Source organism: Trametes versicolor, assembly GCF_000271585.1.
Source record: "Trametes versicolor FP-101664 SS1 unplaced genomic scaffold TRAVEscaffold_2, whole genome shotgun sequence".
Classification (NCBI taxonomy): Eukaryota; Fungi; Basidiomycota; class Agaricomycetes; order Polyporales; family Polyporaceae; genus Trametes; species Trametes versicolor.
In genome coordinates, this window is record NW_007360322.1 from 3,800,277 (window position 1) to 3,821,215 (window position 20,939).

Genomic DNA, 20,939 nt, shown 5'->3' on the forward strand with positions numbered 1-20,939 from the left:
CAAGGGTGTCGCCTAGCACGCTGGGGAGTGAACTGTTTCAAGCAGTATATAGTCCAGCGTAGTGTAAAGCGATGAGGTACATGCGGGCGCGGTGCGCGGCTACTTCTAGGTCTACTATACAGTACCAAGCCACCGCGCGTCACGACGCTTATCCGTGACGCGCACGTCCTCAGTCATCCTCAGTCACGTGACCGTTACACCCTCCCCCTCTGGACCGACTTCACGGTCCTATGCAGAAGGAGGGTCGTCCTCGGCTCCAAATAGCGGCGGCGGTCCATCTCTAGCGGGTGGATCGTCGTACTCGTCTTCCCAGTCGATGAGTTCTTCCGACTCGCCTCGACGCCGATAGGCGTGACGCGCACGTCCTCAGTCATCCTCAGTCACGTGACCGTTACACCGCCACTCACGTGAAGGTGGAGCCTGTACATCGCACGTAGCGTGAGTGTGAATGTACACGGAAAAGAGAGCGCGAACAGGTAGGTACCTATATCGACTATGAGTTTGAACGCAGTCAGCTTGTTCTTCGCGCCGCTAAATTCTTTCCGAAGATTCTCTGGGATAGATTGATCGAGGACCTAAAGGGGAACATATTAGAGACGACATTGATCATAGGGATATCGTAGACACTTAGACGCGGGGCATACCATAATCACTTTGTACGCCTGAGTCTTCAGAGGCATGTTCGCATCATGCACATCGATGGATGTATTCGACATGATACGATCCAGCAACATGAACTGGCCGGACGCGTCAGACGAACTGAGACCGCTACTGCCACTGGCTCCGATGAATGGCGAAATGACAGCATGGCGATGATTTTCCGAGTCGATGCCCCACTTGGGAGTGGGCTCCTGCAATGAGAACGATATAAGTCATCGGAGTGCTTCAAGAGCTGACAGAATATATCTCACATCAACGTCCACAAGTGTCATAGTGGGGCTAGTCGGAGAAGTCTCCGAGTCGCCAGTGCTAGTGGCATGGCCAAGGACATGGACAGTGCCCTTCTCTGCCACTGCCGGGGTATCTGGCTGCGGCGGAAATACGACGGAATGCCTGTAAATTAGGTCCCAGGCATGCTGCGCCAAACGTCAGACTGGAATGACTGCTTGAACTGAACATGTGCGACTTACCCGCACTGACGCTGGTTCAGCACTGGTGGGGCCGGCGAGTAAAAGTACGAGGTTGGGACGTGTCGAGCTCGTGAGGGGTGCGGCCATCTGGAATAGTGTCGTGGTGTTGACCCCTTCGCAGAGGCGACACCCGATTTTATACCTCCTCCGGGCCAGACACTGGCGCGGACATGCCTCTGCAGATTGCATACGTGGTCAGCAGAGTGCTGAGTTAGAACAATAGAGGGCTCGTACTTCTCAGTCCGAAGGCCTTCTGAGAGCAGAGAATGTGGCGACATATGGGTTCGATGACCCCGAGGTTCATGCAGTTGTGCGCGAAGCTGAAAACACGCCGAAGATGACCAGAACTTTTTTGAGAGAACAAAGACGACAACAATTATATGGGAACGACGATGGAGAGGAAGCAGCTGCCCATACAACATGGATCACGGACATCCTGGTAACCGGACAACAACAACACAAGTGTGAGAGGCGTTTGAACAGGAGTCTCCCAGGCAGAAGCTTGCTAACTCATCGATCGTCATCATTGTAGTGCCCCATCCTGATCGGAGGGAGATACGGCGGACCGGGTTCGTCTTCTCTTCTACAAGCCAATTGTTAACCATAACGACCTTTGATGATTCCCATTCACTATCGAACCAACCTTAAGTCGAGAGGACCTGTGACATCGGGACAGAAGGGAGCGTGCACAACATCATAGGAGTGCGAAGCGATGCGGAAGGGCGTCCAGAGGTTTTGGCTCTTCCTTCGTTGAAGGAGACATATGACGTTGACCGAAGGTGCGAGCTCTTGTGCGAGTATGTTCGCAGTACTTTGTAAGGTGTTGTGGTGACGTTCGAATTCCCGAGGTCCACCGTGGTTGGACATCGCGTACGGATGGGGCACACCCTGAAAGTCTAGATGCAGATACAACGTTCGGAGGCAGACGAGAGGCGCCAGAGCTTTCCCTATGTCTTGCTATTCTCGCTTGGGCGTCAGTACACGATCGCCGAAAAGCGTCACGCTGGGGTGCTCACAGTGGGAATATGGGGATGTCCAGGCTGGCAATAGCGAAAAACCGTCAAGCTGACAAGGTTTGGAAAGGCGACGGTGATCAAGTGTAGCAGTTCCATATGGCGCTCGTCTACTTCGAACTCGAGTTCCAGCTCTTCGAGATCGAGCGAGCCGCATCGCGAGAGGACTTGGATCATCTCCGACGCAGTGAGGATATAGGGATACCATCCTAATTCCGTCAGGATGGGGCGCTCGTGCGATAGAACGTGAACATATCGGCGCGGCCAACAGCGCAGCGCGAAATGCCGCAAGCTGGTGGGAAGGTATGAGTACAGCGGGTCCTCGGGATGCGGATTCGAAACGACCAAGGTCTTCAGCTCCGGCCATGGAACGGGACCTCTCCAGTCGGAGGTGCAGATCATCACGCTGCCTGTGGTGCGTGTACAAGCCAGGTTCACATGGAGCTCCTGGAGCACGGGCATCTTGCCGAAAGCGCAGACCAACGGCGGAGTTACCGACGGGCGCTCTCCTCGGATATGAAGCATTTTGAGGCGGTGCCACTCTACGGCCGCTAGTTCAGCGAAAGGAACTGCCTCGCTTGGGACAATGAGGGTTTCCAAGGACAGCTGAAATTGCCGCTGACTGGCGAGACAGGCCAAGGGGCCTAGATCGCCCTCAAGATCGCGCGGGCGGCTACGATAGTCTGGGAGGGAGTGTCGGTAGGTCGTGAGCGGGGGAGCGGGGAAGAAGAGGGCACTCGCAGGACTGTCCTCTATGTCCCAGTGGTGGAGACTGTCTTGCACGTCTAGAATCCGAAGGCCCGTATGTGACAGTATCGCGACCAGAGAAGCCCAAGGGACGCCATACAACTGGATATCTTGGATAGAAATGTGAGAGAGCCTGGGCATGTGAGCGAAAACCTCGGCGAGAGACAAGGGTGGTTCTCGACGAGGAACACGCGTCGGATGCCTCTCCATCCAGGGGCCGTGGAAAGTCAAGCATCTAAACAATTTGCTATCTGCATGAGCGTTCTCTCGAATGAATTTGGCGACTTACTGCACATATAACCAAAGGTGGCGGGGAATGAACCGATCGGATGTGATGTATGCTGATGTGGCACTTGCGTTTCTAAATAGCAGGGGTACGCAAGCGTTCCGAATTGATTTGGAGGTTAGCGACAGAGAAGACAGGTCCCGCGCCAGGAGAAACGTGTCGGAAATCTGCCACAGGATGTCGTAGCCGAGACCCTCAAAACTGTGGAGGTGACCACTTTAGTATCGCAGACTGTTGTCATTAACGGCATACTTACAGAGATGTCATGGCGAGCTTGGTGCAATCGCCTGATTCGTAGGCCAGCGTGCCAGGTGGGTTCCCAGGTCGTGGTTGAACGAAAGCAGTCGAAAGGGCGTCTCATTGCCTGACCGTAACATTTGGAGTAAGTAAGCGCCTACGGCACTCCCGGATCGTGCCTGGCCGGCATCACGGTGCCGTTTCCCCCTTCTTCCCCTGTGAGGTTTCCGACAGGCGCGTTCCGCGGTGACTATGTCCTTAGTCCTACCTCTGGTGGGTGGGCCTGCCTGGCCTGAGGATCAGCAAGGTACGCATCTCAATTGACCCCAGCTCGCAGCTTTGGCGCATATAGTCGCAGAGTAGCTATCTGAGGATGCTTGATTAGTTGATGCATGTAGAGGCACAGGTTCTGCCCATACATGAGCACCGTAGTGGTCCGAATACTCTCCTCGGGTCTCGCGAACGAGGCGTCATCGGGCGCAAAGAGTTTATGGGAAAACTTAAGTCGGGCTGCCTGGGCGGCACGTACCGCAGTAACACTTGTCCAGGGCCGCCAAGGTAACAAATAAAGGAAACATTCTCGCGGCCGTCAATATTAATGCGTTCCCATCTAGCATTCCGACGTGACGCGACTGAACGCCTTCCAGAAAAACCGAAGAGCTCTTCGCCCCGTTGAGCGCGTTGTGCGCGAACCTCAAAACTGCGCAGGCGATCCTCGCCGCGCGCGGACGGCGCCTCATGGTCGCCGTTGAGTGCATTGCTAGAGGCTACTCGCCCGTACGGCGCGCTCCGGAACGCGAGCATATTGGGGCAGCTCGCGAGTCGTGTCGCGAAGAAATCCGTGGAGAAGAGCAAGAAGAGCTGGCTGATCCTGACGACGAGCGTTTACGCGACAATCTTGTTCATTCCTGCAGTCAACATCTCGCTGGCGGACCTTGCACAGGGCTGCGCGACCTTCGCGGAGGCGGTCGAGGCTGCTGCCAAGGAGGGCTAAGACGGTTTGTGGCGCGTTGTAGACAGTGCTACGGTGAATAGACGGTACGAAGAATGTATTGAATAGCATTGTCGAAACTAAAAGCCAGTGCGAGGAAAGACTCTACCACGGGTGTATACGATGTGCAAAGCAGGCAGGCATCTGTGACCGCCAGTACTTGGTCGGAGCGGGTTGAACCCCTCAGGAAGAGCGCCCTGCCTCGGGTGAATCAAGGCGATGAAGTGAACAAACGCACGTTCCTGTTGTTTTGGTGCTGAGGCCTGAGATGCAACTTCGAGCAGCCGCATCAGGAAAAACCTCCCGGCCTATTGAGCAATAAAGTAGCATAATGAGGACTAATGATCATAATTAGGGCGTTATCCTGGTTCGAAACGTCCCGGAATAACCAGCGACGAGTAGCGCTATTAGCATCGATTATTCCGCCCTTATGATGATATATTTTAGACCTGCATAAGAACTTATTCACACTGGCGAGAACACATCGAGGCAGGCTGATAATGATCTGAGAACCGTGTATATTCAACGCAATTCTCATCACTATAAGACGACTGCAATCTACTGGATATACGGACACGGTAAGTACAGGTGCAAGTCCTACATCGAGGGAAACATCAGCAGGAGGCTGTTGAGTGTCGAGGGTATAAGCAGACATAGCCGTCACCGGGTAATGACAGTGGAGAGGGGGGTAATGATGGTGCAGAGGAGAAATGACAGTGGTGATGAGCGCATCAGGCCGCGGCAGGAACAGGGGCGAAACAGAGATAGAACACTGTGACGGGAACAGTGATAGGAGATGGGTAATGACAGGACGTTGGCAGCTTCAAGTGATCGCTGCTGACTGAGCCGGGAGCGTGTTGGATACATACGATGGGGCGATGCCCTCAGTCGACGTCCATAGCGTCGACGTCGACCTGTGCGAACGCATTCGCACCAGGTGCCGGACCCACCGCGGGGAGCTCTCCGCTGTCCGAAAGACATTCTAGTGAGCGCAGTTCAGGCATACGATGAGAGTGGTGCAAAGGACGTACGAGGCGACGTTGAAGAGACGGTGCATCATGGTATGATAAGCACGGGCGTTCTGCTTGCGAATGCCCATGATGAGCATGTAGTGCTCGTTGTATACATCAACATAGGCCTCCGCCGAGAACGGGAAGGGCCTATGGACCCCTGACTTCCATTCCATGAGGGAGGCGTGCAGCTACATGCACAGTCCATGTGATGGTACCACAGTTAGTGATGAGCGGTACGAGACGAGACAACACAAAGACTTACAGCAGTGGCGACAAGCGCAAGCATTGCGGGCGGGATCTCGATCTCATTAGGGCGGGACACCAGGCTCGACGAGAACCGTCCGGCGTGCTTGTGAGCGAAGGAGCCTCCACCGCCAAAGAAGTTGGTGCGCAGGAGCGCCCCTACTGCCGGATTTTGGTAAGGCTTGTTCCACGGGATTGTACGCCTTTCATACTGTATATCACATCGGTTAGTTCATGGTGAGATGGCCCGTCCACGCATTCACTTACATCATAAGGATATATGTACGTGAGGTGCTCAAACAACCAGGTGATCTTCTCAGCGCACGCATTCGGAACGATCTGGTAGAACGCGGTGACATGGGCGTCCGTGCTCTTCTTGATGGCGCTCCGAAACGTGCTGACACGTTGGTTGGGCTGGGCGGACAATATCAGTGACATAGCTAGCAAAAGGAGGGGGCACACAGACGATTGACGTGAGGATCCGGGTGAACGTGTTGTCCATGCGAATACGTGCTGCGAGGCCGCGAAACCCTAATTCGTTTGAGGCGTTGACCATGGCTTTGACTACGGACTGACTCCGGCCGAGTGAGTCCGGGAACGCCTGATGAAAGGCCAAGTCTGCGTCGATCCGAGGGAAAGCGTTCTTCATCATGGCCTTGATGCGTGAGTGCTGTACAGTAAGTGTAAGAACCCCGCCTGCAGTTGCAGGCGGAATAAGAAGATAATCGCCGGGTTGATCGTTATCGAGCTACATCCAGCATCCGGTGTCAGAGATGGTTAGACCGTAAGTCTGTGTTCTAATGAGTGACGTACGCCTTCATCGTCGGACTCGTACTCGTAGTCGTGACCAGCAGGGGGGAGCAGTGCAGGCATAACAAGCGGCCAGGGCTGAGGAGGCGGCGCTTGAGCTTGATGAGGAGCGAGAAATGTCGGAGCGGCGATGGCGACAGGAGCGACTGCAACCGGAGGAACGATGGCATGTTCTGCTGCGAGAGTTGCTGCGGGTCCGGCGACGACCGTGACGGCCTGCTGAGCTGCTGCAGTGGTCGGGGCGATAGGCAGAGTGACGGGGATGGTTCCGGGAACGGCAGGCGTGGCTGCAGTCGATGGTGTGCTGGAAGAGGCGACAGGAGTCCAGATCTGAAGGGCGCATGGAGCTGACGTGGAGGTCGCCGACTGAACGGGTTTCCAGGCAGGTTGCTTGTGTGCGTCGGCAGGATGATAAGCATGCTAGGTGGCAGACATGAAGGTCAAAAAGAGACAGACCTCGAGCGCACTCTTCAAGTCGCGTTTCGTTGGGGCCTGGGAGCCAAGGTTAGGAAAGTTCAATTGCAGCCGGCCTGGGAAATCACTTGACGTGGGACAAACCTTGTTTTTGCTGGCAGTGGCCGCTGCCTTCGTTGAACTTGGTCCAGCAAACCCCACATCGCTCGTCTCCATCATCTCGTGCTCCTCCTCGACGGCATACATATCATCATCATCATACTCATCCTCGTCGGACCCACGCTGACTCTCGTTGCTGGATTCATCGACAACAAACTCTTCCGCATCGACAGCACGTGCCTTTCCCTTCCCTGTTGCCGTTGAGCGACCTGACCAGACCGCGCGCTGATAGATTCACAAAAACCCCACATCAACAAGGGTGCTCTGAAGTACACGGTGCAGTTGGACTCACCTCTGCGGCCAGAGAAGCTCCCAATGCAGCCGGTGCACGTCCCTCAAGATCGTCTTCAGACTCAGAGAGCTCGGCGTTGTCCTCGTCACTCTGTGAGTTCTCTTCAGACACCTCATCCTCCCCGTCACTGTCGGCACCCTCATCAGCCGCAGGTTCTGCAAGAGATCCTTTCGAGGCGAGAGTACGGGTCCCGACGGCTAACAAAACCGGTAAGTATCATCCATCTGATAGCACATCGTGTTCCAAACTCACCAGACTTGAGGATAGGCTGCGTATTACCACTGCCAGTGGTACTCTGATGCGGCTGTTCGGTGCGTGGCTCAGGGACTGAGGCTGGTGCAGCAAGGACCTCCTCAAAGTCGATGAGAGGTACACGTGCTTCTGCTGTAGCATTGAGCACTTCATGGCATTCACCAGGTGTGTGCAAGTGGACGTACTACGACGAGTGCGAGCCGGCTCTGACTGTACCGCGGTGGGCGCTAGCATATGCGGCGCCTTCACAGCATTGGCCTTCTCCACCGCTGCATTAGATGTGTACCGCTGGTCAGTGTATATCATGTTATGTAGCAGTTCATACTTACAAACAGATTTTCCAGCAGATACGTCAACATTTGGAGCACGCCTGGGCCGTTTTGACGGTGGCGGGACAGCTGAGTCCTGCATAACCTGGCTCGGAGCTGCCGCGGAGCTGGGGCGCTTGCGTGACTCGGACGGCGGGACCTCTGGCAGAGGTAAGCCTATCTATATCCATCAGGCTCGTGTTCATTCCCCATCACACGGGACTGACTTTCCTTCTGTAGACTTGTGGGTGGTCGCCACAAGCTTGGCACTACGCTGCCCCTTCGGGCGGCGTAGAGGAGTCGGCACCACTGCAGCAACTACAACGGCGGCGGTGTTGCCAGTGGCATTGGCTACAAGAGATGCAGCGGTAAGGCAGGTTGATCGGGTGATGATAGCCCTTACTCACTGTGTATCTCAGGCGTCAAGATGTTCCCAGAAGGCGCTTGCGCCTTGCGAATTTTTTTGGGACGACTCGCCGCACCCGTGCCCTCAACATTTGCGTCCTCTGTCGAAGAGAGACCAGCGACTTGGTGAGAAGCTGCCTTTCTTTTGGCAGAGGATGCACGCGTTGACATTGGGATGCAGGGAGCGAAGGGAGGATTATAAGAAATAGGAAACTTGAGGGGGAGGTCGTGGTCAAGAAGAAAGGTGAGGAGTGACTCGCAGAGAGACGACGTCCCACTCAGAGCACTGATTCCTGATTACAGAGATGGTGGCGGGATACCACACGTGGAGTGGACCAGGGTTCGCGCACCCGGGGTCCCAGTCATTCACAACTCGTCCATTCAGCACGCCGCGCACCTCCAAATCCTCAGCAACATGTCAGTACCCCATACGAAGTGTCCCGGCTGCGGCAAGGAGGGCTTAACCGTCCGAGGATTTGCCAGCCACCTCACTCAGTCCACCGATTCTCGATGTGCCACCGCACGGGCCAGACAGTTCAACATCGACTCGGACTCGACAACTCGTACGGAATCCAGCATTCCACCCATTCCGGCCGCTTTGCCTGCCGATCCCGACTTGGACGCCCCACCAGGCCCCTTTGAGGGCGACTTCTTCGGAATGTATGGCACCGGTGATTTTCCCGAGCAAGATGCGCCAAATCCCGCGGAGCCGTCAGCGAGTCCTGAGACCTCTGGACAACACGCCGATGGTGTCGCCAACATGGCCACCTCGAGTCCTGATCACTCTCCACCTCCACCGAGGTCTGCTCATGGACCACCGGCTCAGACGGCAGTCGACAGAGACGCTGCAATGAGGGCGTCCAAGATCAAGACCTTCGTTGTACCGTTTCCAGGAGCTTTGGCCGGCGCAGCAGTTCCAGACGGCACGGCGGTCACCGACCCAACGTACGCTCACTATCAGTCTGAAGTTGAACATGGAACCTCGACGAGCCCTTACGCCCCATTTCTATCCGAACTGGACTGGGGTGTGGCACGATGGGCTAAGGCGCGATGTGGTGCGGGCTCTACCGCGTTCAGCGATCTCCTTGCTGTCGAAGGGGTATGTAATTCTGCAGTCTGCTTATTTGTATCGCTCTGATCCTCCTTCAGGTAGCTCAGCGCCTTGCGCTTTCGTACAAGAACTCGCGCGAACTCAATGCCATCATCGACAAACTGCCCACAGGTCGGCCGCGGTTCGTACGCGAGGAAATCGTTGTAGCCGGCGAGGCGTTCGAGGTGTACTTCAGGGACATCCTCGAATGCATTCGTGCTCTGCTCGGTGATCCCGAGTTCGCACCCTTGCTCCTCCTCGTTCCAGAACAGCACTACACCGACGGGACTAAGACGATGCAGGTCTACTTTGATATGAACACAGGCAAATGGTGGTGGGCGACGCAGGTGTGTGCTACATTCTGCAGTTCCAGTTATCGCAGAATATAATATTGTATTAGCGCGCACTCGAGGAGAAGAAGCCTGGCGCGACCGTGATCCCCGTCATCATCTCCTCCGACAAGACGCAGCTCACCCTCATCGGCAACAAGAGTGCCTACCCTGTGTACATGACCCTCGGCAACCTGCCAAAGGATATCCGCTGCAAGCCGTCGCGTCGCGGTCAAATACTCCTCGCATATCTCCCGACGAGTCGTCTTCTCCACATATCTAACAAGGCTGCGCGACGTCGTACGCTGGCAAATCTGTTTCACGCCTGTATGACCCGTGTGCTTGCCCCGCTTGCGACGGCGGGTATCAGCGGCATGCACTTCGCTAGCGGCGATGGTGTGGTTCGCCGTGGTCATCCTATCTTGGCCACCTACGTCGGAGACTATCCGGAGCAGTTGCTCGTCATGGGTGGCAAGAACGGCGAGTGTCCGAAGTGCACCATTGGGCGCAACGACCTCGGACGCACGGTGGACACCTCCCGACCATTCCGTAACTTCGCGTTGATACTCGACGCCCTCGCAGCACTGGATGAGGGGCCTCTTGCGTTTACGAAGGCATGCGCCGGAGTGGGGATTAAACCAATCCACCATCCCTTCTGGCAGGACCTCCCGTACACGAACATCTTCGCCAGCATCACCCCAGACATCTTGCATCAGTTGTACCAAGGCGTCATCAAGCACCTCATCTCGTGGGTGCAGGATGCCTACGGTGCCGAAGAGGTTGACGCTCGGTGCTCGCGCCTTCCCCCAAACCATAGCCTGCGCCACTTTTCCAAGGGTATCTCCAACCTCTCGCGCGTCACCGGCAAGGAGCATCAGGACATGTCGCGCATTCTGCTTGGCCTGATCATCGGTCTGCCGCTTCCTGACGGTGTTTCGCCCTCTCGTCTCGTACGCGCCACTCGAGCACTGCTAGACTTCCTGTACTTTGCTCAGTACCCCACCCACACTTCGGCAACCCTCAAGTCTCTCGACGACGCTCTTGCGTCGTTCCACGCCAACAAGGTCATCTTCCAGGAGCTAGGAATTCGCGACCATTTCAAGCTTCCTAAGCTCCACTCTCTAGAGCACTACCGCCGCTCGATAGAGCTATTCGGCACGACAGACAACTACGACACGCAGTATTCAGAGCGTCTCCACATCGACTTCGCGAAGGATGCCTATCGTGCGACCAATCACAAGGATGAGTTCGCGCAGATGACCGTGTGGCTCGAGCGGAAGGAGAAGGTCGATCGGCATGAAAAGTACATTCTATGGCGCCTGTCCAACGCTGCAGCTACGCCGTCTCCCATGTCTGTCGCAGCGCACATCTCCCAGCCTGTCGCGGCTCCTGCTTCCCTCTCGAGTTCCGTCCGCTCTACCGCCGCCGCCGCAAGTATGGCTGACTCTGACGCTGCGCGCACATCCAACTCTACATCTGCTGTGCGCACACGAGTCCGGGCGATCTCTGACAACGCCCACACGCTCGAGTCCACCGCAGCCAACGCTGCATCAACATCTTCCGCGTCGCGCATGCACATGCCCACTTCCCTCTCGCACACGCCAACGTCTACCTCTGTACGCACGCTCGAGTCTGCCCGCACGTCCGAGTTTGCCGCCGCCCGTGCCACTGCGCCCACAACCCCGCACAACCCCGGGTCCGCTTCTGCCCATACCTCCATCGTGTCTGCCTCACGCGCAAACCAGCCCGCCACTACGCTCACATCCGGGCCCCATGTGATCCACACGTCCTCCCGCCCTTCTGCCCCTGCCCTCTCGCGTCTGCCTGGTTAGTAATCAGTCTGTTTGTATCGATTTGACTGCGTCCGAGTCTTACCTTTAAACAACCAGGTCGTCCGCGAAAGGTGGTCTGCGAAGTGCCGCTACGCATCGTCATGACACGGCATCCTTCGGTCAAAGCGGTCACGTTCGAGAACCTAATCTCTCAGTATGGCGCCACATTCTTTCGTGACGCCCTCGCGCGATTTGTGGTTATCCGGAATCAGCCTACCCTGACTCCTGCGCAAGTCGAGCTGGCCTCGGGCTCGGTCTACTTCAATTTTCGCGCCGTTCCTGTGTACCACAAGATCAAGTTCGCGATTGAAGACATTCTGGGTCTTGGGACGTCCAGAGCATCAATCGAAGACGTCGCTCACGTTAGGCCAGCACGGAAGGGCAAGTACGACATTGATGTCGCCGCGCGGCATGACACAGTGCTCGTGCGCGCTCCCAACGACGACGGGCGTGATGTCATTTGTGGTGAGCAGTCTGCACTCGGTGTGTTGTCTCAATGCCAACTGAATCCTCGTGGCAAAGGCTTTCGCGTTGCGCAGGTGCGCGTAGTATTTCAGCTGCCAGAGAAGGCAAAGGAGCAGCTATTCCCGCTCATAGACCCGGGCTCTCGGCCACGCCATCTCGCATACGTCGAGTGGTTCGCGCCTTTCGGTGCTGCAGCTAACCCGCATCCAGATCATGGACTTCACAGGGTCGCACGTTCCGTGCGTCAAGGTGCGCGTCTCGCTAGCGTTATAGCAGTAGATGAGATCGAGCGTAGCTGTCACCTTTTCCCGGAGTTTGGATCTGTAGCTGCTCGACAATGGACAAGCGCCAACGTGTTGGAGGAGTGCCCGTCTTTCTTCCTAAACACTTTTGTAGACCGCTATACCTACATGCTCGTACACCGATAGGCACAATTATATGTCTCTCCGGGCCATTATATGATGATCATTTCGGCCTTCGTCGAATTAGTGCAAGTAGCCGGACAACATGAGTGAGTATATGCATTATTGTCGGGACATGGCTAAATTACTCCTAATTAGGGCGGGGGGTTTTTCCTGATGGCGCACGGCGACATCCGACACAGTATTCGAAAACAATAGCGAATGCATTGACACTGACTAGATCTACCAACCCGGAGTCCCCATATACCGGTCCGGGATCCCCACATACCGAGTGCAAGATGGCAGAAATGCCTGAGAGGCGTCCTTGGACAGATGAGTAGCAACCCCGAAGAGAAAGTATGGGAGACTACCGATCGTCCACGATATAATATCGGTAATGGAAATCTGTGAAGTAAGGCGGTCCCCGCTCGTCCTCCTGCCTGCAATGCAGCCGTCAGTGTATTTGCGCGAAAGACGGCTAAGCAACGTACCTGGAATCCAGCTCGTTGGCATGCACGGCGTCCCTCGTGCGTGTCATATGGTAGGGGACCCAAAAGTTCTTGCTCATGCGTCGTTGTAGAAAATATACGGTGTCGACTGAGTCACTGAGTTCGTGTGCGAGGACATCCACCGCGTCCTGCAAAGTCACTTGGAGTTTTCCGAATTCCTCCACTGCGGTATCGTTGCATAGCGCGTACGGGTGGGGCGCGATCTTGAAGTCTAGATGAAGGTACATCACGACGAGGTTGCGCAGGGGCGCTAGCGCCTTCCCTATCTCCCGCTGCGATGTCTCCACGTTAGCGCGGCATGATCGAAGACTCGAGTGGTGGAGACTTACGACCGGTGCCTCGGGATTGCCCCATTTTCGATACCGAAGGACGGTCAATTTGATGAGATTGGGGAAAATGAGCGGGATTAGAGTGAACAGCTCCAAATCGTGCCCGTCCTCTTCGAATTCGAGCTCGAGTTCCTCCAGATTAGACGGGGGGCATCGTGAGAGTATCTGCAGCATTTCAGAGGAGGACACGATCGGGGAAAACCACCCCATATCGTCTGCGACATAGTGAGCCTCATGTGGTAGAAGGGTGACATAATGGCGGGGCCAGCAACGAAAGGTAAGGCGTCGGAGAGTGTAGGGGAGGTGGGCATACAGCAGATCGTCGGGGTGTGGATAGGACACAACCAGACTCGTCAGCTCCGGCCACGGACAACGGCCCGTCCAACCAGAGGGGCAGAACAGGTTACGTCCCATCTTGGAAGCGCACGCCGTTTCGAGGACGAGCTCCCGGAGCGCCGGCATCCGCTCAAAAACGGAAATGAGCGGGGTAGCTGGCCGCTGGCTCTCTCCGCAAAGGGAGAGGACCTTGAGCCGTGGCCATTCGTATGTTGCAATGTTCTCGAGAGGGGCGTTTTCGCTGGGGATGACGAGAGTCTCTAGAGACTGTCGCAGTTGCAGCTGATCCGTAAGGTATCGCAGAAACTCCATGTCCTCCGCAGACCGGCGGGGTTGTCGACGATATTTGGGGAGGACTTGCCGCAAGGATACGAGTGGGGCCACTGCAAAGGTGATGTGTGCAGGCGACTTTTCTGCGATGAAATGGAGAATGTCCTCAACATCTAGGGAGCGAAGGCCCGGAAAAGAAAGTACAGAGACCAAAGCAGCGCGAGGAATTCCATCAAGACCTGTGTTTCGGAAGGCTACTTCTGAAACGTTGGGTAGACGTGATAATGCGTCAACCAGGGGTATGGGGATGCGCTCCGGCTCAAGACGGGCGAAATCGATGTTTCTCCATATACCAATGATAGATAGATGACTAAACGACGTCAGCACACACACACACATATATACATAACCCATTACATCGACGTACCGCACGTAGGGCCAAAGAGGAGGAGAAATGAAGTTGTCCCAAGTAGCAAATTGTGCCCAGCACCGCGAAGCTCTGAATAGGACGGGCATGCATGACTCCCGGATCGACTTGCAAGAGAGAGACAGCGAGCGCAAGCCCTGCTCAGGGAGAAGTAGCTCGTATATTGGTACGAGAACGTCGTCGCTGAGACGCTCCAGGCTATGGAGATAATACGGCTTTGAGAGACTGTCTATCTTATCACAGTAAGAGGCTTACGAGGACGCCATGCCGGAAGTCTGGTGTAGTGATAGTGTCTCGGTGTAGGGGACAAAGATACTCAGGACCGTGATGGTTCGAGAGAGAGCAGCGAAGCCTGGGGGCTTGACTTTAAGTTTGGAGTGAGTGAACTGGAGACTAGGCGCGCCACTGGCGCGCGGCGCCGAACGAAGAGGGATAGGCGCCCACATATTTCTCAACTGTTCCGCGGTCTCCTCCGGCTGCAGCTGTTTACACTCGAGCTGTCTTCGCTGCCTGTATGTTTTATTCCTGGCATCGCGCTCTGCCTGGGACATGTGCGGCCGTTGTCTTTGCGAACACCGAGATTATCTATTTTTTCCCACTGGTCGCGGTGCAACACCTTCGGCGAGCTCCGCGCCCTTGAGCCTGACGGGAGCCGTTCGTGCCGCAAATCCTGCCTGGCCGGCATCGTGCCGTTCCCCGCACTTCTCCTCCAACCCCCTCCAGGCGGACATCAGCCTCCTCCCACCACCACCCTCCCCCCCGCCGGACCTGTGCAGCCCCCCGCACATGCAGGATGCGTTCCTCTGGGCTTGACATCCGATCCGCGCTGGGCTCTGGCTGTGTCTTCCGTTCCGGGGCCTTCGGACTTGGAATGCTGCTGCACTGGACCGCGATTGTTGCTGCTTTCGTCCTCTTGGTCGCGTTGCCGACGCCTGCGCGCGCGTATATTCCTGCGCAGGGCACGAACGAGACGAACGTTGCGCAGGCCGCTGGGATCAACTTCACGGATGTGTCGCGTCTCAGCCTGCAGTGGTTCCCGATGGGCTCGTACTCGGAGACGGTGTCGTACCAGTTGGTGGGCGCAGATAGTCTCGGGATCAGCAAGGTACGCTTCGCGATCGACATGTCTTCGCCATTTTTCGGCATCCGGCCGAAGAGTGTTCGTCCGGAGATGCTTGATTGGTGTGGTGGCGGAGGATATCGGTCTGCCCAGGGACGAGCGTAGGGTGGTTCGGATATGTACTCGCAGACTCACACGGAGCGAGGTGTAACATGTATCCCTCGCGTTCTGACAATCCGCCTAAGCGGACGGACGGAGAGGGAACGATCCGCGCGTACCCGCCGCAACTTCCTTTTCTCAAAATGTTACCTACCCATGGATCGGATTGCTTACCCTCTGGTCCTCCAGGGAGCACTAGTACACTTTTCGGAGGACAAGTTGGTCAACGACACCAGTGAGTGCGACACTTGCTTCAGTGGTGTATGGTATTTTTATGCGGTCATGCGCCTTTCTCAAAGGTGGAACCCCTTGGATAGCCCTCGTGTCGTGCGACGCCAACTCCACCAACGCATCCATGGAGGACGATATCTTCACATTGGCGCGAGACAGGGGAGCGGTCGCCGCAGTACGTCTTCTCCTTTGTTCCGCTGTCGCGCCCACTCATCGCCTTCTCGCGACACTAATAGCTCCTATACTCGCTGAAGTCAGTCACATGTTTCATCAACCCGGAGTATTCGAACCCCGCAAAGTTCGACCAGGTCATGGACATCTTCGCCACCCAGAATCTCACGTCGTCCCAGTGCGCCTTCTCTCTCTCCTTTCCCGCTCCCCTGCGCTGTGCTCACCTCCGCCCGCTTAGACTGATTGAGGATCAGTTCGAAAATAGCTCGTCCAAGTACTACTGGTTCAGCGCGTCGACCCTGAACGACTCCTCGGCCGTTATCCAGACCGCGATCGTGAACCACACCATGCCACAGGCGGGATACCTGTTCGCGACGCTCGCCGCGTGGAATGCGACGGACAACAGCACGGCGACGGGGACGGCCACCAGCACCGATGGCGGGCAGACTGGCACGGGTGGTCCAGACAAGAACACAAACACGAGTCTCGCAATGTGCGTCGCCCTCTACTACCTTTCAATTCCCTCGTTCGCGCGACTGACTGCCCGCAGGATCATACTCTACGCCATCACGGGCTGCGTCTCCGCGCTGTTCTGCGTGGTCATCATATCCGGCGTGAGTGCCTCACCGTACGTGCGCGCAGACAACGGTCTTACGCCCCCTCCTATCCACAGGCGGTCAGAGCCATCCGACACCCCGAGCGGTATGGCCCGCGCTCTGCGGGCACCGACGGCTTCGCTGGGCCCCAAGGGGCGTTCGGGCCCCAGAGCCGTGCGCGCGGCCTCACGCGCGCGATCCTCGACACGTTCCCGGTCGTCAAGTTCGGGCGCGCCGACGCTCCCACAGACGCACCCGCCTCTGCGAAAGACATCGAGAGCGTGGGCACGGACGAGCTCCCGTACACCTCGCGCGACAGCAAGTCGCCCGCGCGCGCGCCGCCCGACGACGCGCAGGGCGTCGAGCTCGAGCTGCGCGAGTGGCAGATTGCCGCCAGCCAGCTCGATGACCCAGACAGCAAGGCGCGCTATGGGGACAGCGACGGCGATATCGGGGACGGCGACAGGGACGGCGACGCGCACGCACACGCCCTTGCTGCGGTGCCCACGCTCCGCCACGGCCCCCACGGAGACGCCCGGGAAGAGGACGAGGACCCGTCGAAGCGTGCGAGCTCGTCGTCGCACGTCCCCCCGGCGGTCCCACGCCCGGTGAGGCGGCCGCCGCGCGAGGACGCACGCGCATCTGCAAGCGAGCGGGACGTCGTCCCGGATGCGATTGGGCGGGAGACGTGTCCGATCTGCATCGTCGACTTCGAGGAGGGCGACGATTTGCGCGTGCTCCCGTGCGAGGGGCACCATCGGTTCCACCAGGAGTGCGTCGACCAGTGGCTGCTGGAGCTTTCGAGCAGCTGTCCGCTGTGCAGGCAGGGTGCGTCCTCCATCTTACATAGAGTTGTGTTTTGATTGGGTACACTGGCTGATGTCATTACCCTATAGACTTCCACGCGCTGCAGACGATGATGGCGGCGAGCGACTCCGGCGAGCACCTAGAGCCGCCGCACATGCCCGGGGCGGCCCGCCCGATGTCGACCGCGGCCGCGCGGTTCTCGCGATACCTCAAGTTCGCACGGAGGCGGCGGCAGCAGCGGCGCGTGCGCGGCGACGCGAGCGGGTACGACACGACGAACCGGCCGATGTCGGTCGCGGAGGAGCCGTCTGCTTGATGTACTGTGGGTTGTACGATTCTGATTTTGGATGGATGGACGTACGTCTCTAGTGCCTTGCGTGCGGATGCGGTTGCGTCCCTGCGACTTGGAGGTGGATATCTGAATAACTGTCTGCGGGTCGGAGGGATGTGGCATCGTGCGAGGGGCGCGTCGTTGGGACATGTATCAATAGCAGTTGTGCTCTGCCAGTGTTGCTTCGCTGTCGTCAGTTATGAGTTCAGTTACGATATGTAATGCGCGTAAATCACGATTGTTCACGATACGAGAGCTGGCTCGCGTTTTCCGCGCCATAACATCGTGAGCAACGCAACCCATCGTGGATGTCGGCGAAGACGAATACCGACGTGGGGTGTATAGGATGGTCCATGTGATTGCAGTCGTCCACGTACACACGTCGCACGACTGGATGGCGAAGCACGACTGATTGCGTGGAGGCCGACTGCGCTCGACGGCCCAGAGCAGGATGAGCAGCCGTTGTGGTAGGGATTGGGTATGGATCGGTAGCAGACGTCACCGACGGGCGTCCAAGATACACCGACGGGCGTTGACGTCACCCTTGGCGGCCGAGAGAGGAAGGAGGACTGCCGGTTGAGGCAGGTGCTGCAGAATGAATGGCGGTCCAGTGACCGCGACGCGTCCAGTGCTGGAGTCAATCAGCCTGTCCCGGGAACGATGACGCGCTGCCCCAACGCCCGCGCCCCCTGCAGCGTCATACCGGCCTCACTTTGCGGCGTGCATGCGCACCGCTCCCGACGACACCGCGCACGCAACCCGGCGCTCCAGCCCCTCTGCGCGGGTATAAGAGCGGCGGCGGATGCGGCGGGGAGAGAGCATCAAGTTCACGACTTTCTACGACTACTACACCCACTCTTAACCACCCTCACCACCACCACTTCTCTATCATCATCATGTCCGACACCGGCCGCCAGAGCTTCACCGACAAGGCCTCCGCCGCGCTCAAGGTACGCTGTCGATCCCCTGCGCCCCTGCTCGGCTCCTCGTACTGACGCGCCGCGATTGCAGCCCGACTCTGAGAAGTCGACGACCGAGCACATCGGCGACAAGTTCAAGGGCAAGAGCGACTCGGCCGCTTCCACCCTCGAGCCCCAGGGCGAGAAGTCCACCTCGCAGCGCGTCGGCGACGCCGTCAGCGGCAACTCCAACCAGACCGAGGTATGCTGCCTTTGCGTTGGCAATTTTAGCGCACTTCGCTGATCGCCCCTTGTCGCAGCCCTCGCTCACGCAGAAGGCGAAGAACGCCGTTGGTCTCGGCAACAACTAAGCGGGAGTGGATGGACAATCATAACAGCATATGTAACATCATTGTATTGCGGAATGTATAATTGACGTACACGACATCCAATTTTTGCTATCTACATCGAGTGCACGGTTTAGAATGAGTGCTGCGAATGGCTGTTAGGAACAGCAGAAGTGTATGCAACGTCTCAACAGTACGAATTGTAAGACAACGTCTGCCACAGCACGGCGTCTACGCCTTCTTTCAACCACCACCACCACCTCACGTCTTCCCAGACGCTCGACCAACATGTCCCTCTCTACCAGCACCACCACGACATATGACCTGACCAAATACTCGAGGGCATACAACCAGACCCCGAGTAGTACCCAGTCAGACCAGGGCGAGCTGCAATGGCAGCACTTCGTCAATCCCATCATCAGGCTCACGATGGAAACCCGGAAATCGCTCGACGGCCACCTCGAGTCGTACCGCCTCAAGATCGTGTGGACATTCAGTGCAGGGCTGGACGCCATGGACGTCGACCAGCGTGAAGTCGGCTTTGTATGCAGCTAACACTACCTTTGACTTCGATCGTTCTACATGCTGATGTGTTGGGGGCGCATATAGGAAGACCTGGACTTGGTCGCGTACTCCTCTCTGCCCTCTCTTCAGACGCCGCAAGGCATGCCGCTAAAGGCTGTCTACCAAGAAGGCGTTGTGGGCATACGCTACCAGCACCCTCGCATTGCACCGCCCGGGACAACACCGGTAGGCTATATGCGCCCTAAATCTGCTATACAGTGCCTAACGCGACGAACACGTTTTAGCAATACCGCCGTTTCCAGGTGGTGTTCGACAGCCCCCTCGCGGCGACCGCATTCATAGAGTCCATCCGCTTCATCTGCCCGTGCAAGGCCAACGCCCCGCCTCCTCCCCGCGTCGCGCAGCGGGCGTCCGTTGCACAAAGCGGATACACAGCTCCGCAGAACTCGCAGATGCCTGCGCCCTCCCCAGCCCGTCCTACCGGCCGACCAGCTCTCAAGCAAGCAATGTCAGTAGCACCAGCACCAGAGGACAACTCTGCGTCCGCGATCAGGCGCGCGGGAACGACGCTTTCGTCATTCGCTACTCTGTCCGACGCCGCCTCGAACTGGGAGGTCCCTCCGGCGCCGTACTACTTCACCCAGGCGGCTCAGGTGCAGGCGGTGTCCGTTTCCCCTGCGTATTCGTCCGGTTCTGGCGTGGGCTCCGTGCGCGAGGACCCCTCTTATGGTTCGTCCCGCCCGTCTTCTGCTGTTGCTCATCACTCCTCGTCTTCTTCTGGACCTTCTCCTGCTATTCCTGCTGCTGCTGCTGCTGCTGCTCCGACTCCTGCTCACGCTCAACCACCCACCCCGGTCTCTGTTGCTATATCTGTTCCCGTCTCTGCCGCTGCCCCCGCCGCTACTCCAGCAAGCTCCACTTCCACCGCCCGCCCACCGCAAATCCAGCCCTCCACGACCCCGCTCGCGCACACCGGGTCCAGCGACTCCCTTCCGAGCTCGTCCTTCCCGACCTCGAGCTCCTCGCCCCGCATGCGCCCGAGCTCGCCGGACCTGATGCCCCCGCCCCCGGTGCCTGCTATCGTCTCGAGGATATCGACCCCCTCTCCGGCTGTTACGCAGGCTGCTGTGGTCTCTGCTCCTGTTCTTTCTCCTGTTGTGCCTATCGTAGCTCCGTCGACGGCGGTCTCGACGCCCCTGGAGGTTCGTGCGGAACCTGCTACTGTCGACTCCTTTGCCGGCGCGGTGCCCGCTGCGGACATCATGGCGAGTTTGCGGGATAGTGCGGGTCTGTACGCGCTCCCAAAGGAAGAGCTTGAGAAGCTCGTCGCGGAGGTGATCCGCGAGGAGGGCTTTGCGGACCTGGTGCGCGCCTTTTCTTCCCTGCTAGTTCATTCTGTGTGATGTACTGATCGTCCGGCGGACATGAAGATGAAGGCGTTGGATGGGATGTGGAGGGTGAAAGGGCTGGCTGGGGCCGTCTGAGGCCACCAATGCTCCTAAATATCATGCTTCCAACTACGTGC

General features: G+C 57.5%; 9 protein-coding genes across 9 annotated transcripts in view; 5 read left to right on the forward strand and 4 right to left on the reverse strand.

Moving 5' to 3' along the window:
- The window catches only part of TRAVEDRAFT_17896 (uncharacterized protein), a gene marked incomplete at both ends in the record, with an annotated part of 5,006 nt that extends 3,789 nt beyond the window's left edge, over nt 1-1,217 (reverse strand). Inside the window, 5 exons of the mRNA XM_008035309.1 lie at nt 408-420; nt 485-575; nt 645-851; nt 912-1,076; nt 1,131-1,217. Of these exons, the coding sequence (XP_008033500.1) occupies nt 408-420; nt 485-575; nt 645-851; nt 912-1,076; nt 1,131-1,217 (563 nt within the window). The remainder of the gene's footprint in view (nt 1-407; nt 421-484; nt 576-644; nt 852-911; nt 1,077-1,130) is intronic.
- Nucleotides 1,218-2,128: 911 nt separating this feature from the next.
- TRAVEDRAFT_43898 (uncharacterized protein) lies at nt 2,129-3,031 on the reverse strand (the record flags this gene model as incomplete). The annotated part of the gene is made up of 1 exon (XM_008035751.1): nt 2,129-3,031. One exon carries the CDS (start codon nt 3,029-3,031, stop codon nt 2,129-2,131), a length of 903 nt encoding a protein of 300 aa, XP_008033942.1.
- A 634-nt stretch (nt 3,032-3,665) lies between these two features.
- Nucleotides 3,666-4,407, forward strand: TRAVEDRAFT_17897 (uncharacterized protein; the record flags this gene model as incomplete). Its single annotated transcript, XM_008035310.1, has 4 exons — nt 3,666-3,720; nt 3,812-3,971; nt 4,061-4,096; nt 4,122-4,407. 4 exons carry the CDS (start codon nt 3,666-3,668, stop codon nt 4,405-4,407), a joined length of 537 nt encoding a protein of 178 aa, XP_008033501.1.
- A 684-nt stretch (nt 4,408-5,091) lies between these two features.
- On the reverse strand, nt 5,092-7,893 carry TRAVEDRAFT_69543 (uncharacterized protein; the record flags this gene model as incomplete). The annotated part of the gene is made up of 11 exons (XM_008036473.1): nt 5,092-5,370; nt 5,436-5,605; nt 5,680-5,871; nt 5,928-6,074; nt 6,127-6,408; nt 6,474-6,860; nt 6,927-6,962; nt 7,029-7,268; nt 7,336-7,532; nt 7,588-7,716; nt 7,773-7,893. The coding sequence occupies 11 exons, from the start codon at nt 7,891-7,893 to the stop codon at nt 5,289-5,291; spliced, it is 1,983 nt and encodes a 660-aa protein (XP_008034664.1). The 3' UTR covers nt 5,092-5,288.
- A 1,257-nt stretch (nt 7,894-9,150) lies between these two features.
- On the forward strand, nt 9,151-12,444 carry TRAVEDRAFT_114206 (uncharacterized protein; the record flags this gene model as incomplete). The annotated part of the gene is made up of 5 exons (XM_008036474.1): nt 9,151-9,399; nt 9,450-9,737; nt 9,791-11,074; nt 11,623-12,013; nt 12,074-12,444. The coding sequence occupies 5 exons, from the start codon at nt 9,151-9,153 to the stop codon at nt 12,442-12,444; spliced, it is 2,583 nt and encodes an 860-aa protein (XP_008034665.1).
- Nucleotides 12,445-12,590: 146 nt separating this feature from the next.
- TRAVEDRAFT_26811 (uncharacterized protein) lies at nt 12,591-14,554 on the reverse strand (the record flags this gene model as incomplete). The annotated part of the gene is made up of 6 exons (XM_008035422.1): nt 12,591-12,862; nt 12,914-13,014; nt 13,067-13,198; nt 13,256-14,231; nt 14,289-14,486; nt 14,544-14,554. 5 exons carry the CDS (start codon nt 14,552-14,554, stop codon nt 12,982-12,984), a joined length of 1,350 nt encoding a protein of 449 aa, XP_008033613.1. The 3' UTR covers nt 12,591-12,862; nt 12,914-12,981.
- Nucleotides 14,555-15,159: 605 nt separating this feature from the next.
- Nucleotides 15,160-17,628, forward strand: TRAVEDRAFT_112619 (uncharacterized protein; the record flags this gene model as incomplete). Its single annotated transcript, XM_008036475.1, has 9 exons — nt 15,160-15,447; nt 15,697-15,742; nt 15,807-15,913; nt 15,975-16,087; nt 16,148-16,402; nt 16,460-16,523; nt 16,583-16,806; nt 16,903-17,333; nt 17,402-17,628. The coding sequence occupies 9 exons, from the start codon at nt 15,160-15,162 to the stop codon at nt 17,626-17,628; spliced, it is 1,755 nt and encodes a 584-aa protein (XP_008034666.1).
- Nucleotides 17,629-18,517: 889 nt separating this feature from the next.
- On the forward strand, nt 18,518-18,989 carry TRAVEDRAFT_26813 (uncharacterized protein). Its single transcript, XM_008035423.1, has 3 exons — nt 18,518-18,593; nt 18,655-18,804; nt 18,863-18,989. The coding sequence occupies exons 1-3, from the start codon at nt 18,540-18,542 to the stop codon at nt 18,911-18,913; spliced, it is 255 nt and encodes an 84-aa protein (XP_008033614.1). The 5' UTR covers nt 18,518-18,539; the 3' UTR covers nt 18,914-18,989.
- A 188-nt stretch (nt 18,990-19,177) lies between these two features.
- On the forward strand, nt 19,178-20,898 carry TRAVEDRAFT_43905 (uncharacterized protein; the record flags this gene model as incomplete). The annotated part of the gene is made up of 4 exons (XM_008035752.1): nt 19,178-19,432; nt 19,499-19,639; nt 19,699-20,778; nt 20,845-20,898. 4 exons carry the CDS (start codon nt 19,178-19,180, stop codon nt 20,896-20,898), a joined length of 1,530 nt encoding a protein of 509 aa, XP_008033943.1.
- Between the last annotated feature and the right edge of the window lie 41 nt (nt 20,899-20,939).

Bases quoted from the DNA above. Each gene is read 5' to 3' on its own strand.
- TRAVEDRAFT_26813 (XM_008035423.1), top strand. From the start codon at position 18,540: ATGTCCGACACCGGCCGCCAGAGCTTCACCGACAAGGCCTCCGCCGCG. The intron at 18,594-18,654 runs GTACGCTGTCGA...CCGCGATTGCAG, and splicing joins AGGCCTCCGCCGCGCTCAAG to CCCGACTCTGAGAAGTCGAC. The intron at 18,805-18,862 runs GTATGCTGCCTT...CCCTTGTCGCAG, and splicing joins GCAACTCCAACCAGACCGAG to CCCTCGCTCACGCAGAAGGC.